At 31.1% G+C, this 16,492-nt stretch overlaps 2 protein-coding genes across 5 annotated transcripts in view; one reads left to right on the plus strand and one right to left on the minus strand.

The window, feature by feature from the left end:
* The window catches only part of LOC116771640 (sodium/potassium/calcium exchanger Nckx30C), a 33,718-nt gene extending 19,255 nt beyond the window's left edge, over positions 1-14,463 (minus strand). For 2 of the 4 annotated variants that reach the window (XM_032663531.2, XM_032663529.2), the window contains exons 1-2: positions 13,770-14,463; positions 9,846-9,869 (exon numbers count right to left, since the gene is read on the minus strand). In XM_032663531.2, the coding sequence (XP_032519422.1) occupies positions 9,846-9,869; positions 13,770-14,453 (708 nt within the window). In that variant the 5' untranslated portion in view covers positions 14,454-14,463. The remainder of the gene's footprint in view (positions 1-9,845; positions 9,870-13,769) is intronic. The other 2 variants (XM_061528146.1, XM_061528145.1) reach the window with 2 other exon arrangements.
* Positions 6,112-7,676, plus strand: LOC116771641 (uncharacterized). The gene is made up of 2 exons (XM_061528147.1): positions 6,112-6,192; positions 6,281-7,676. The coding sequence occupies exons 1-2, from the start codon at positions 6,183-6,185 to the stop codon at positions 7,567-7,569; spliced, it is 1,299 nt and encodes a 432-aa protein (XP_061384131.1). The 5' UTR covers positions 6,112-6,182; the 3' UTR covers positions 7,570-7,676.
* Positions 14,464-16,492: the final 2,029 nt, after the last annotated feature.

Genomic DNA, 16,492 nt, shown 5'->3' on the forward strand with positions numbered 1-16,492 from the left:
TAGTTGCAATATAAAATATATAATAAATAATTTATATCGTATTATAAAATGGTAATTAAAAACTGTGACATTTACTATATTTTTAAACATCAATCATGATTTCTTAAAATTATTGACGTTACACACGTATAAATGAAATTAAAACAAAAACATTGCCAGTAAAATAAAAGTCTTTAAAATTGCGATTTTAAATTTAAATTGATTTTTTTTGTTACTGATGTTGAATAGAATTTTACTAGAATTGGGTTATAATTATCGCTGTATATAGAGTAAAACGTTAAAACGACTTATTTAATATGCGTATCAAGGCCAATGATGAGTCCGTTCAATTTTTGCTGTCAGAGCTGGAATTATGATGATATTGAACACGATTTCTCTCCTCTGTGTTTCCAATTTTATTTGACCCTGAACTTTAAAGATTCGTGTCACTTAAAACCAACACATGTCACATTATATATCGTTTATACATATTTAATAGAACTATTAAAATTCATTTATATAATTCCTTATAAATTGTCGTTTGAAAAAATAAAAGTTAAATTCGTCATTTTTGTTTGCATTAGCAAGCGCCGAGTGTCAAAGAGTGCCGTTTACTTAATTTATTATCATACTTATAAAAAAATTACATTGTACTACATAGTTATTTCATTAAAAACTAAAATTTTTGTTATAATTATTTATTAATAATACCTTTTCTTAATGTTTCGTTGAGTTTCTGTCACATTACTTGACAGTTAAAATTGTTGCTAGTTGATAAATTATGTTATAATGCCTTATTGAGTTTGTATATTAATTTGTGAAATTTCCATAAAAATATATTTAACGTTAACTTAGAATCAAAATTTTAATTAAATTCTCGTTAAACGTAGATAAATTATATTTTTATAGGAAATTATCTTTAAACTATTTATAACAGAGCCAAAACTATCATCGGAATTCCGTTCATTACAAACAACATCCAATTGAATATCAAGTATAGAAAACTTAAGGCTTTATATATGGAAGTTTCCCTCACAAGGCTTATCCTAATCCGAGCTAAGGAAATGCGGAAACATGTGAAAAAGTGCTGGATTACTGATCCCACAGGCTGGCGACATTTCGTAGAAGAAACAAGACAAGCCCAATCAGATGAACTTAGATTCTGAGAACTTTTTTGCGAATAGCATTGAAAGAAATCACATTATTAATAACTAATAGATTCTTCGTGTTGTCTTATTAAGGGAATGTTTTGTCCGTTATTAAACAAAGGTTATAAAGAACCATAGATTATATAGAATCAGCTCCGGGTGAGAAACCTAGCTCACTATGTAGGTTCGAATCCGGCCGTTTAATGTTTTAAAGAATTCACATCGCTGAATGTTGAAAATTTAAATTCTTTAAAAACTTTTACAACATATCGGTAGGGCACAGATTGAATTTAAAGTTTCAATCTAAATATTTTAACTTACTAATAATTCAATATAAAAGTTTGTGCCATATATTTATGGTGGGAAATTCTTGCATTTTCCCAAAGAAATACCATTTTCCTTTCGTAAAACATATTTTGTTTTTAAAACATCTTGATGTTCATGTTATATATAATCCTGATATAGATATTTTATTTTTTTCTTTCCCACTATAAGAGAGATCTCTGTAAATCTAACTTTGAGAAAACTATTTTTATATAAAAAGTACATTAATCATACAACAACAGCCCTAACATTATTCTAACATAAACTAACTAATAGTTTAATTAATTATCTTATAATTAATTATAAATAATTAACAGTAGCTCGCCCGCTTTTCTAAGGATAACTAAGGATAAGGTACTAGAATTATATTCTAGAACATGCTCTATAATTCTAGAATATTATAATGTACTATATTTTTAATGATATGATATCATTTTTAATGATAATGATAAACGTCAATCTAATATAAATAAACTATTGATTAAAGTTCATTAATGATGCTAAATGCTTAAATATCGATGAAAAAATTATTAATTTTAAGGTTCCACAGACGTTTTATGTTAATCGTACCATATTAATTTATCCTTACAGTTACGTAAAAGTCATTTAATCTATATAGAAACAGTAAATTTTTCAGACACGTTCAGTATACGATAATTTTTTTACTGCCTGCGTTCGGTTTTCATTGCTGGCAATCAAATGGCGTATCCAGAGACTTTGATGGATAGAGGCAAATTAATCCTTTTGGGATTCTTAAACCGAAAGTCTGTTCTTGAATAGTTCATCCTTAACAAACATTTTAACTACAAATAAACTCCCATGCGTTACTAACCGCCTCTTGTCTAACTAACTAACTAACTGGCTTGTTATTTGATTGTTATAATGGCCTTAATTACACATTTAATCGTAAATTCTACTCTTTATCTGTCACTTCAATTTTATTTCTGTTTTATGTTTGATATTATTGAAATACGCACGTTTTTTATTGTCCAATAGATTGTTTTATATTATAAAATATGTATTGTAATACAATGGAAATTAGTCTGATTTTGGCCACGTTTGTGAATAATGCATTAAGTGTGAGTGTCGGAGTGCAGTGTTGGACTAAGTTCCCTAAACCCTGCTGTGGCGGTCAGCTTGTTGCCAACTGATTTGAATACTCGGTTCAATTCCTGAATATCTTAACTTTAAAACCAGCAAACGTTATATTAAAAACATTATATTATCCTAATCAGTATGATAAGTCGACTGATATAAGTTTTAATAAATAAATATACTCGTAAGTCAGGAATATTTGCAAGCTTTTTATTTTAATAATAATTGAATTATAATCAAGCAGCTCATTTAATGTAGTGTCTGTAAGGTTACATGATACTCATCGTGAAAAAAAAATGTGCTCTCAAAACTTAAATATCATTTGGGTCAACAGTTCCACCTGGCCGGTGAATCGGTGAGAGGCTCGTTTGCATAACGCATACCGGATACACGAAAAATTCACTTAAAATCTGTGACTCGCGTTTAAAATCATAAACATTTTTATAATGCTTATGAAATTTTTTAAATATGGAAATTTATTTTAAGCTATACTGTCATTGGTTGAGATAACGTCACGAAACTTTTGATACTGAAACTAAATAGAAATAGCTAGATTTGTGAAATTAACGGAACATTCTGAAACACTCCCAGAGGTAGTTGGAGTTAAACCCATTAATAAGCTGACAGTTCTCTTAATTGCTTAAACAAGACGAATCGGATACTAGAGCCGGATATAAAAAAATGTCCACGGCACTACTTGAAAGCACTTTAATTAATATTAAAAGACATTGCTTGCAAAATCAAATTTATCCAACCACTGTTGCAGAGAAGTTTTCAATCAAATTGTAATAAACCGCTATAAAAATGTACGAAGTTATAAATTATATATGCATTACGATGTATTGACAAACATACGTTTAGTTCGGAAACATTCTAACGAGTCGTGTGATAGCATGACGTTACAAAGAAATAAAAGAGAAAATTTCAAATAACATTTTTTATATATTAGGTTTACGTTGAAGAGACAGCGATAAACTTTGATTTGTGTTCACGTTAAAACTGTGAACGATACGTCATTGAGGAATATTCTAGATAAAAAATAACAAAATCTCAATGGATTTTGAAGCTTCGGATGTCGTGTTAAGGCGTTGTTCACCTCGAAATTCTGACCCAAAAACGAAGTAAGCTCTGCCTCAAATCTTTCTGAAATAGGTCGCCATTTATTCTTGGGTTCCGTGAATGCGACTTATTTCCTAACAATGAATTTGATTCGGAATCTGTATTCCAATGTTACATAATGTGCTATCAATTAAATGACTACTAATTTCGTCTGCTTTCATTTTCATCGGATATTAATATGTACTGTTGAAATTTAAAAATATTGGCAACTTTTTAAGCTGATCGAACAGCTTACTTCATAAGTAGGTTACGCTTATGATTTTAATTTTAAACGAATAACAAATATGTACCGAAACTTTGTCAATGTGAAGTTTCTTAATTAGTGTATTAGTGTTGCCCGGCAAGAATTATCTATTTATTAAATTAATATTTTTTAGTTTCGTGTAGCGTTGTGGATAAATATTTTGCATCAAGCAGACAAAGCTATTTTATAATTACTAAACGAATTGTGACATGGCTTATTTCAATTACAGAATATAGAATGACAAAATTCATTGCCATGAGCAGTATTCGAACCTCTGGAAGATCGAATTTACCAATAAAGGCATCGTGATCGACAGCTCTGTGACACGACAGCTCAGCTGGTAAAGCAACTGGGAAACAATTTTCAGAGGGTTCAGATTCGAATCCTCCTCGAGTCAACAAATTTTTCATTGTATATTTTCTAATTTAAATATTTGTTTAAGTATAAAGTCACTATTAATTTTATATATTTATTACAAGTTGACCTTGTGTGAGCCGAATTATTTATTCTATATTGGATCTTAGTACAGTTTAGTACTTTAAAAAAAAAAGAAAGATTAGGCTTCCATTGTATATATTTAAGTACTGACATAATCACATTAATTGAAATCTATAACAAATATAGATTGATTTCGGTCATAACAAATGTATTTAACTATATAGATGTAGATTCAATCAGTCTTAGAAATAAAAAAATATCTCTAGTTCATGAAATAAATGCTTTGGAAGATAATAAAGGCTGGTGTCTTTTAGTAGAGCGAGAGTTTCTTACTTTTGTAAAAGAAAATGTACTCTCATCAAACGAAGCTCATACGTTGTTGCTCGTAAAACATCGGGAGGGAAAGGCATTAAGTTAAGTGAAAATTAAATAGAAAACAGCCTCCGGACGGAACAATGAACGAGACGCGACGAAGTTATGTTAGTGGACACATAAACTTGTTTTAATTCAAACTATATCAAATTATATAATTAAACGTTTTACAATATAAAAACGCAATAAAAATTTTGGACATAATTTTGTCTGATACATATATAATTTTTAATAAAATAATTAGGTCTATGATTTTTTTATATTTTAGAAAGCTATTTACGTATAATAAAAGTGTTCATTAATCTTCAGTATTCTAATATTGTACATTGTGACGCCCGTAAATTTACAAGACATCATGTGACAGCGTCTAATAAAGCAATGTTGTCAGTGCTTTTAAAGTATTGCTCTGATTGAAACGCCGCTAACATTTATATCATATTTATAAAAATTTAACTGAGAGTATCATAAGTTAGAAGTCGCTAATGTTGTCGTGAATAGAATGAATGTTAGATACATATATCATATTCGTATGTGATAACCCAGGAAGATCGCTTCGACGTTTTGAAAGAGTAAATAATGTGAACGAATGGTGAGCGGAAGAATGAGTTATGTATGATTTTTAGGGATACGACTTCTATTCTGACATTTGACAAATGTTAGTACTCAGTGGATATGTCATTTCTTTTAATGTTCGAAAAGAATACATGGTGACATTACACTTAGAAACGTTTGTTGGAAATTATTCATATTATAAAATTTTAGTTAGCTAAGTACGCTATAAAAATATGTATATAGTCTATAATAAATTTGACGTCACATTTTATGTATAAAGTAAGAGAACTGTTAAATTTTGATTTCAAGTAGGGATAATATTGGCACAGAGTGCTTCAATAAAGCCAAACAAACCTCAGCTCCGTGCCCGGGATCGCCTATCGTATGTCACTTAAAAACCTTAGTTTACCGAGCAGTTAACTTTCATTCAATATACGAATCAATTACAATAGCCATAAAGATGAAAATTCTCTGATACTAAACGAATTAATGTACAAACTACAGGCTTAATTGTAACTGCTCTTATATGTATAGGAACTTAACAGAGCATAATTATTGAATATATCTATGTATCAGATATAGTCCTAAAGCCATTACACAGTTATCTATTGGAAGCGAGCCAATTCGATAAGACGAATCCGAAGTTTGCAGGGGACATTAAGATTTAGCCAAATTTCGTTGAGACATAAAAGATTTAATATTTTTGTATTAATTTATTGCGAGTTTGAACCATAAATTAACTTTTCATCTCCAACGGATCTGCTCTCGACAGGAATAAATTAATGTTGTAATGAAAACTCTTTGGTTTAGTATAAAAAAAAAACTTGTCAGAATCCAGAGCATTCACATTTTGTCACAAAACTGAATTTTATATAATTGTACGTAATAAGGGATATAAAAAACGACTATTGATGGATTTAAGTAAATCAACTTATTTTATTCCACTGCCTTTCTTTACTATACTCAAAGTTTCAATGAGATATAAATTTAAATTTATATTTTGTTTCAGCGAACATAGAACAAACCGTCGGAATAAACGGTGTAAATTTATCTGAATATTTCCCAGTTAAAAATTCTTACAACCCTGTCATATATATGCATAAGAAATTTCTTTCAAAAGAAAGGAAGACTAATAGAGAATCAACGAAAGTAGAAAAACAAAATTCACAGAACGAAGTTAAAAAAAATAAAAAACAGGATAAGAGCGAACAGTTCGATTTCGATAAAATCAAAAGAGAAACGTACAAAACAAAAACTAAATACGCGGATTACAAAGATCCCTTAATAGAACAAACCATTAAGTTTGCCACGGACATAATTCCCTTAACCATTCCACCAAGCACAAACGACGTAAGTAATCCTGTTTATTATACTATAAAACCTAGTCAACGCATAAAAAGGAAACGCGAACATTGCCAACAAAATTTAAATCATTACAAAGATGTCACTTTTAATAAACAAAAGTCCAAGAGTACAATAAAAATCGTAGATAAAGACAAGTATAAATGTAATGAAGAGAGCTTCAGTGCTAGAGAATCCGTTAGTAGGTCCTCTAAAAGTAATACCTTAGACGACATAAACGAAAATAAGTCTCTATGCTTCTCACTTTCTGAATCTACGGAGCGGAAACATTGTAATAAAGAAGATAATGACAAGAGGAACAAGAAAAATGATCACCAAAAAATTACAGTTTCCGAGTCTTTTGAAGCCATCGCAGAAGATTACATGGATACGAGTGACGCAAAGATAAAAGTCCACCTTATGAATGATAAGGAAAAACAGTCACTGTATGAAAATATACGAGCGCCCGTTGTAAGAGTTATAAAACAATGCTTTACAGAACTACAGAGTAATAATGAGGGCAATTTGGACTTGCAGTGTTTACACACAGCGATACAGTCACAAGAAACTAAATTGGACCGCATAATGGGTAAATTGGACAAATTCGAGGAACAACTAGACCTATTCGGGAAAATTCTGTTAGAAAAATCTAAAAAAAAAATTGTAAAGTCATCAAAATTAGAGGAACTGAGTCAAGATATAATTGAAGAAAATAACGACATCAGTTCTGAAGAAGAACTGGCTGAAGTTACTTTCATGAAGAAGAGAAAGGAGGTGCCCGCACCAATTATTACAATGGTCAGTGAAAAAGAAGGTGGAAACAGAGTTGACGATTTAGCTAAAGGTGAAAATGTCCCAAAGAATTATGAAGCATCCGGACAAACAAGCGTTAGGCCAGATAGATTGAATAGAATCCCAGCAAGATATTGTTGGACTGACACTGTTCAGAAGCTATAGTATAGTTGTTTAATAGTTTCCAATTTAAACTTTGATATATAATAGTTTATATTGTTAGAATTATTTAATATGTAATTTAAATCAAATAAATATATATAAAAATTGAAATTTAATTCAAATCTGATAATATAATTATTTAAAAAATACTAGGAGATTATTTCAATGGAAGTGAAAGGAACGTTTTGCTTTTTGGATAATATTTTTACTACCTAGTATTATATATAATGTTTAATGTATATATATTAAATAGGACATACGATTCGCTTGTAAATCCATTTAAAAATCATAGTTCGATAGTATTGAAGAGCAATGTTTTTGCCCAGCAAATTATACAATCGGTTTAGTTGTTAGTGCCCTTTGAATTCATCCTCGTATGAGAAACTCCCATTGCCCATCGATATTGTTACACCAAAGCTCGGAGGCAGCCGAGGTATGAATCGATTCGGGCAATCCCGTTTGCTAATATTGTTTTAATAGAAGACAAACGACCCGTGTAAAGCCGTAGGATTGTATTTGTGTTGGACGTGCTTGAGAATATCAGAACTCAATACTTAAATTTATATAAAACTTATTCTAACAGAAATTTTACAAATGTATGTATCTGAAAGATATTAGATTAAGTTTGGAAATATAAATACTAGCAAGAAGACATATATATTAGTCCATTCTAAAGTAGCTAATAGATTCAATGTGAATCACGAAAACCGAAAAGTATTTTTTTCCTTTCGAACGTTGCAATTCTCTAATTTCCCCTCGAAGTACTTTCATGGGTTTCTAAAGGGTGAACATGGATAACAGAAGACTTGTTCTGTTATGTAGACCGCCTTATATTTGGTAATCTACTGATTTAGCACAAAACAATATAACTACGAGACAAATTACTTCATTCTCATCCTTGTGTGAAACTTCAGGAATAACAATGACTTAAGGTTCACGAAGTAGAACTTAAACCTAACACAATTCCTACCTACAAGAATTTAAATAATGAACAGATTATTCAGGACGTAGCTCTTAATGAGGTCATAAAAATTTCTACAGGAATTCTGATGTAACTATGTATAAAGCACTTCACAGATCTGATCTCTCAGATTTCGACAAATAAGCAAGTCATTCATTTCAGATTCTGTACGTGATTAATGCATCGCGAATGTTTCTCTTCGATGATTAATTGATACGTCCGCTTTTTGATTGATAATATCACGGTGAAGGACTTGTATGTCGTGATTAAACATGTATTAATGTTTTACACTAACAAACTCTCTGAATTTTATAGGTAAAGTTGTCATTTTTAATTTTTTTTATAACCCATTGGATAGACTAGATAAGGTTTGGTTATCACATCACTATGGTAAGTGAAGACGTAGCCTTAGATGGTAAGGCTACTAAGTAAAAGCTTTCTCATTCTTTCTGATATTAATATGAGGGTACAATAATAAAGACTGTTTATACTTACAGCGGAAAAAATCAATTGATTCGAAATCCATAATCATTATAACCTTATTGGAATACTAACAGGAATTCGTAAAAGTAAAAGATTATTATATAAACCATATGGGTTATATATATATATATATTGTGTACGTGCGGACACCGACTGATCGGAATAATTTGTGAGTTTATAAAACGGTGTTTGTGGAAATAAATGGTAACATACTGTTTTATTTGCAAGCATTATTTAAAATCAAATTGGATTTATAATGAAAATATAAATTTGCTAAATAATATTATTCAATAAAAGGACTAAATAATAAATTAATGCATTATATACGTGATAAGCAAGGCAATGATGATTAAGCTCAGATCCGGTTTTAAATGATTTGATAGAATAACTATGACACAATTAAATATAAAGTTAAGTGTTTTTTCATAGTAAAGTTATGATTTATTTCACTATTTTCTCTTTTATGTTAACTCTGCGAGTGTGCGAGTATAGCAGTGTTTTGTTAAATTGCCCGCTCGTATCGGTAACATTAAAAATTGGTCCGACGCCAGCCGCTGCCGACCTTATTTATGCCCACAATTTTGGAACGCTTTTTATTTATTTTTTTCTCCTATTAATTTATAAAACATATGAATGTCCGTTTCGTATCAGACCGTGTGTTTATAATAAATATATATTATAACTGTGCATGATATTCGATTCAATAAAAATAAATATATATAAATATAAACCAAGTCTACTGTGTCAGATGACAGTGTCATCGGAAGCTATGTAAAAGGAAGCGGTAGAAAAAGATTAAGATAGAAATAAAGTGGAAAATATGGCAACAACTCACCAAAGCTTGGGCGGCTGACTGGTGCTGGAAAAACGGGCTCAAGTCAATATAGCCTTAGAAGAAGAAAGATTCAGAGAAACAGAGGGAATTATTAGAAAAGATAAATATTTTCAAATTCTGTATATGTGTCATAACGTGATGTGTGTTGTTCTTTATTTGTTATTTACAATATTTATCTTGTTTCGTTGTAAGAAATATCATTAATAGCTGTCCGTGTTATCATAGCAGTGCTACAGAACGTAACGTAGCATGCTCGTAGCAACGCTACGCGACCATGTACTGTCATGTCATCTGAACATGCTATGTTGACAGGTGAAAAGTACTCTCTATCTTTTGTTAAGTAAAATAAAGAAATACTTATCTTTTACAAAGATACAATTTATAATTTAAATTTATATTTGTATAAACTTTAGAACCACTTCTACTAAGTATTATACTATACTTATATATTTTAAATATAGATTTTAATACAGAAAAAATGTATCTTTTCTACTTTGTTTTAAAACATTAAAACATTCTGTAAAATAAATTTAATATTAAAAAAAGTTAATTGGCAAGAAAACATAAGTCACAAATATGTCGAGTAGATTAAAATATTTAAACTATATGAGTTATTGTCGACAATTTCTACAGGAACCGCTGAGTATATGAAGCTTGAAGCGTGTTAACGAAACAACTGTTTCCTATATATAAAATATATACATATAACGCAGTTGTACCGAGTTGTACCTAGTTGTACATAGTTGTGCATGTGCTCACCGGGATAAATGTAAGCTAGTATAGTTGTAAGTCTGGCGTTAGTCCAACACGCAGATGTGACACTCCAATTTATGTGAATGTAGCACGTTTTAATGGAGTTTGGGTTAGACTAAGGTCCAGAGATAATCTGACGATTCCGCCGAGGCTTGTATGTTATACAACCTCTAATTTGAGATTTTTAAATTATATATCTTTATACATTTATTATCCGACGGACATTGTTGACGCAGTACTATTAACGATTTTAACATTTTAATTACTTATTTACACCAAAATTCATAATCTATTATAGCTTAATTCATAATCTATTATAGAAATTCTATGAAACAAAAATAAAATCCATTATACAAATAAGAGGAGAAAGACTTGAATCCAATAAAATATGTTTTTATATTTAGTGTCTCGGTTACCTAAAATAAGGGCAAGTACTTTTCGATAAGTATGCTAAATAATGAATGTCCCACAGATATTCCTACAGACTACAGTTATATTTATAGTTAGTCCCATAGATCTTTAAGTCGTAAAAGCATTTTTATCAGAGTGTAGTACATTAAAAAATCTGCCGTAGTAAAAACTATTACACTATTTTAATAACTAGACGATGTTACCGTCATAAAATAAAAATAATTAATAATCAATCAAAATCTAGTTAAAATTATTATAAACATCATACAATTTATAGAGTCCTAATTTATAATTAAATCATTGTCATTTAATTTTATTAATCACGACAAGCTAAATAATGCTATGTTATTTTGATGTCACTTGTAAAACCTCTGTTGACATTAATCGTATTAAAGCTGTAAAAGTTCACCTTAACCTAAACAGAAATTTAAAAAAAAAAGTAGATTGTCACTGTCAACGTCGAACGCTAACGACGCGGTTAAGGGCACTGAGCATGTGGCCTTATTTTAACCAATGTCCCTGCCCTATTTAAAATGCCTCTGCTTCTAGACATAATGAGTTCTCAAGAGTTGAGTACTCGCAAGCTTGTAGCTTCAGTTAATTGTATGATGCAATGTTTAATCTTTGTATAGAATTAAATTGAAGTCGCCATACGAGGTCACGGACATTTTTGATTTACGTGTTGCACATCCCCTGCGGCTTTTTATTTAAAATAAGATTATTACATATTTTATGGCTGCGTTCGTTTTAAAAATAACAATTGTATGAATTATTTTTATTTATATTTTTTTTAAATTTAAGTATATAAAAAATTGATTATGAAATTTATTGAAGTATTTTCTTTTTTACAAAACTCAATGTTTTTTTTTAACTTTAACTAATATCCATATTTACCAGATAAATTATATAGCCAACAAAAAATATATTATAGCCATAGCTAATCTAATAAACTGTTAATATTTAATTTAATTAGTCATCGTCTCAATAATTTTGTAATCGATTCTCCGTCAGAATCGATTGCAGCCAATCAGTATGACTTCGATTCGTGTTCTAATTGGCTGACCGTACTAGGATTGGATGTCCGATTTTAAGAATTTATTTCATTGGATATTCCTTTATATATATAATTAAAAAAAATCCTTTACTTCCAATATTTAAAAACAATACAGAATATCTTAAATTATTTACTATTGTCATGTTAAAATTAACTTCTATACCTCAATGTCTAACTCGATTTTATGTTAATTTTTTAAAAATATTGTAATCAAATGTTAGCGAGTAATGTTGGTAAAATTAAAAATATACTTTTTCTATAAAAAAAATAAATTAATCTCTACAAATTAATTTGTAATCATTTAAAATAGTACTTTTATTTCCTAATTTGTCTATATACAGATAATGTATGCGACGCCAACGCTGCAGTTGGATTCTTCTCCAGGAAAGATCTAAGATGGCGTATGCAATGCGGCATTCACAGATAAAAAATAAAAATAGATAAGAATAAAATTCTTCAAACCCTATATAGATACGTATATATTACTCAGGTATCTTGATTTTTTTATTTTTAGGTAATATTTTCATTTTTTTCTGATTAGTATTAATTTAATGAATTAATTAAACAGATTTTTATTTTATAAAGATATAGAAAAATATATATTCATAGGTATATTATTCCAACATTCATTTGTGATGAACTTGGCTTTTGATTGAGCACGAATAGAAATGTTTTTATTTGTATCAAAAATACTTTTTTTTCATTTCATAGAAGCGCGAGTTTTAACAAAGCAACATTTTAATAGCCGGCGTAGCTCGTAGCTCGTAGGCCCGTAGCCAAACGTAGCAGTTTCGTAGCAAAGTTGCTTTTTATTTAGCTTTATGTTCATAATTGTGGATATACATTTTATATTTATATAATATATATATTTAAAAAATATTTTTTTGAAAATATATAAAAAACTGGGCGTATATTTTTTTACGTGTTATATGAAATTGTTATTTTTATTATTGTTATCGGAAATTAAAATTAATGAAGAAAATATGAACACATCACGCCATGACACCCGCCATCCGAACACACGCGAGCTATAAAACTTAACCCAATTCCTGGCTCCCTTAAAAAATATTGTTAATAATCGTTCCCATAAAAATAATTCACCCTAATCGACTCAAAAAATACAAGTCAACTCACGCCACTGTTACGTAACTCATAGGGCGAGTCTGACTAGTCTCCATAACAACGCACCTCAAACAGGATTATTATAAACAATAAACAATATGGAAATAGTTCTTACACCAAGGAGTATTCATAACATTTAAAACAATGAGACGACTTAGAATTTTGGCTGTATACAGTCGTGCTGATAGGAATTCCATTTTTAAATCATGTGGTTTCAAGAAGTTTAAATGTGATACTTTTTGATAATGTACTCATGCTGTCGGAAGTGTCTACTATACAACTAATGCTTAATAGTGAGAGTTATGTATTTCTAAGTCTGTAATAATTTCTAATAACCACAACATCGAAAATGATTTATGTTATTACGGCATCGATTTATTTGAATGATAGATATTGTGAGTCAATGTGAGAGGAATGTTGATACAGATATGTACATGTACTAATAAGTTTACTAACAGGACATGGATTTGGCGTGATGTGGTCAGCGTGGCGATGGTCTCTTATAGTATTTTTTATATATTTGATAATAGTGTGCGTGTGACCAAATCCATGTCTATGATGGAGGGTTGTGCGGGCGAGCTTACCGTCGGCATCAGTTGATCCGTACTCCTCACTCGAGTCACCTTGTTTTTGTATATCAGCTTCTTGAGCGCCCTCTCCACCGGCTGGTTCCACCTCATGAACAGCACGTATGCCCCGTACAACGAGAACAGCACCAGAGCCTCCTGCCAATATATCACGTTATCACGAAAACAGTATATCAACACCAGCAGGCTGATGGAGTAGAACGTGCAGTCACGGAACAGTGGCCACCACGTCAGAGACAGAGTCGTGCGCGAGAACAGGGCGCAGGCTCCGATCACGAACAGGATGTTGAAGACCGCCGAGCCCACGATGGTCCCGATGCCCACGTCGTCGAAGGACACGAACACTCCGATGATGGAGGTGAAGAGTTCTGGCGCGGAGCCCCCCGCCGCCATGAACGTGGCCCCGGCGACGTCGTCCCTGATGGCCAGCCTCTCGATGATCACGTCGAGCGCCGGCACGAAGAACTCGTCGCAGACTATAGCCAGTGCCACGAACATGTAGCCCATGCCGATCACGTGGAATACGACCGCGCCAGAGCGTCGTTGTTCCTCGGTGAATATATCCGGCGGGAAGAGTGGCGTTTTCTCCTCGAGGTCTGTCTGCTCGGTGGCGAGGTCCGTCGCGTTGGGCTCGCCGGCCCGCGCCGCCGCTAGCAGCGCGAGCAGCAGCGCGCCACACATGCCGCGCTCCCGGGCCCTGCGACCACACTGACGGCCCCGGCCGTCGTCGACATTACTATCGCCTCCGAAACGAGATATCGATGATTATGTTATCGATAAAAATTCATGCAATATCATTATTATTCTTCCGCCTAATTTTTCTAAAGTGACTGAAATAATTTATTGCTTAAATCCCTACCATTTTTGTTACTATACATATATATGTTTTGGATTGTTAACTAGAAAACATTTAACTTTAATGTTAATAAAATAATCTACAACAATTAAATTTATCCTTTTATAAAAACGTATTTTACATAGAAAGTATATCAAAAGTATTTGTTAATATAAAAATTAAAGCGAATCATTTGTTAATATCGATACATCGTAAGAACATCGATAAACGCCACCCCTACCCCGGGCTGGCCGCTCGATAGTCCCGCACTGCGCCGCGCCGCCCCTCCAAGCTACGAATGAATAGACTTGCCCTAAAAACAGTGTACAAGATACTCTGAATGCGTCGGCCATGCCGTACTACAAGTCCTAATTAATGTACACTATGACATACACTCAACAAATTATTAATAAAATACTTCAGAATAAAGAATCCGTAATAACTCGTCTGCGACACCTAAATATCCGAACTGTTCTTACAAATGTTTATTCTTTTCTAGAAATTTTAACAAAACTCGCTTCATTAATTATCACAACCGTCTTACAAGGAAGGGCCCTTAATAATTTGGCGGATAACCAACAAAAGTTTCGTAACTGTGTAAAGTTTTTTGTGGATTTTATGGTTATTTTTCTTTTTTATAAAAAAAATATATATGGATTCCTTGAATTATAACGGACAACCTTTACAATTTTTGGACGATGAATATTTTTATTTTCCGTGATAAAAAAAAAAGTAATTGAAGCGAAATCAAATAGAATACGATTTGAATCTCAATATCAAACAGATCGATTTAATTTTTCCACGAGGATAACATAAATAAGGCATCAATAATAAGGAAAATTCGCTTATAATCAATATATTAATACAATAGCTATTGCCAAGAGATATTATAAGAGCTCATGAAAAATTTCAATTCTTGGTCCACGGAATTTTCGAGCGACCTCGATTCACGAAGTCGTAAATTTTATCGCTATGTCTCTATTAATCTCATTTTTAAATCCGACCGAGGTGGAAGAGTCATTTGTCCAAAAAAATTCCTTCAAGCTTTTACATAAAATTTGGAGCTTCCTATGTATTATTAAATGTATTATCTTTTGTGTACAACATACGTATGACGTAGAGAAAATACTAAGCTTCGGTTTATGGTGCCTTATTACATGGCACTGAAAACCGTATATATATATAAGGCACCTTATATTTTGTCCTTATCTACAATTCATCTCTATATGTAGTTAACAGACAAATTATTTAATAATTTTAAAAGCAACTGTTATGTGTTATTAAATTTTTATAATTTACGATTTATAATATTTGTTAATCTAGTTAGTTAAAAATTTAAGGAGTTAATTTAATAACATTATCCCAATGCATTATTTTTTCTGTTTTTACCATAAAATAAGGCTGATACGGTTATGGAGAGGTAATTGCTTTCTAAAGGTTATTTCTACAACTATTGATAAATGCAATGAATATATTGTAAATGTAAATACGTCATGTAATTATAAAAATATTATATGTAATTATTTTATTGACTTTTTCTCTTATTCAAAATAAATTCAATTTAGTTTTGAGTAATTATATTGAATTTTGTCCTAAATAAACAAGTTAGTAAGTTTCACGTAGGATCGTATTTTGTATAGGTTTAAATAATTGATAAACAGACTAAAACTAAATTTAGTATGATTGACATTGCAAAGTGTTGACTTAATTTCGGTTCTCACTGTTTAAATGTGTATAAATGAAGCTTTTTTTGTATCGTCAAAGGTTTTTATTTATTTCTCGCATGTTTAAATAAAAGCGTCTCTGCAGGGCTCGACTCCGATTTGATAATCGTGTGGCATTCTTATTCATTCGTCCAAGTGATTCATATAATTTGTTTGTTTAG

This window comes from Danaus plexippus, assembly GCF_018135715.1.
Source record: "Danaus plexippus chromosome 16 unlocalized genomic scaffold, MEX_DaPlex mxdp_23, whole genome shotgun sequence".
NCBI classification, from domain to species: Eukaryota; Metazoa; Arthropoda; class Insecta; order Lepidoptera; family Nymphalidae; genus Danaus; species Danaus plexippus.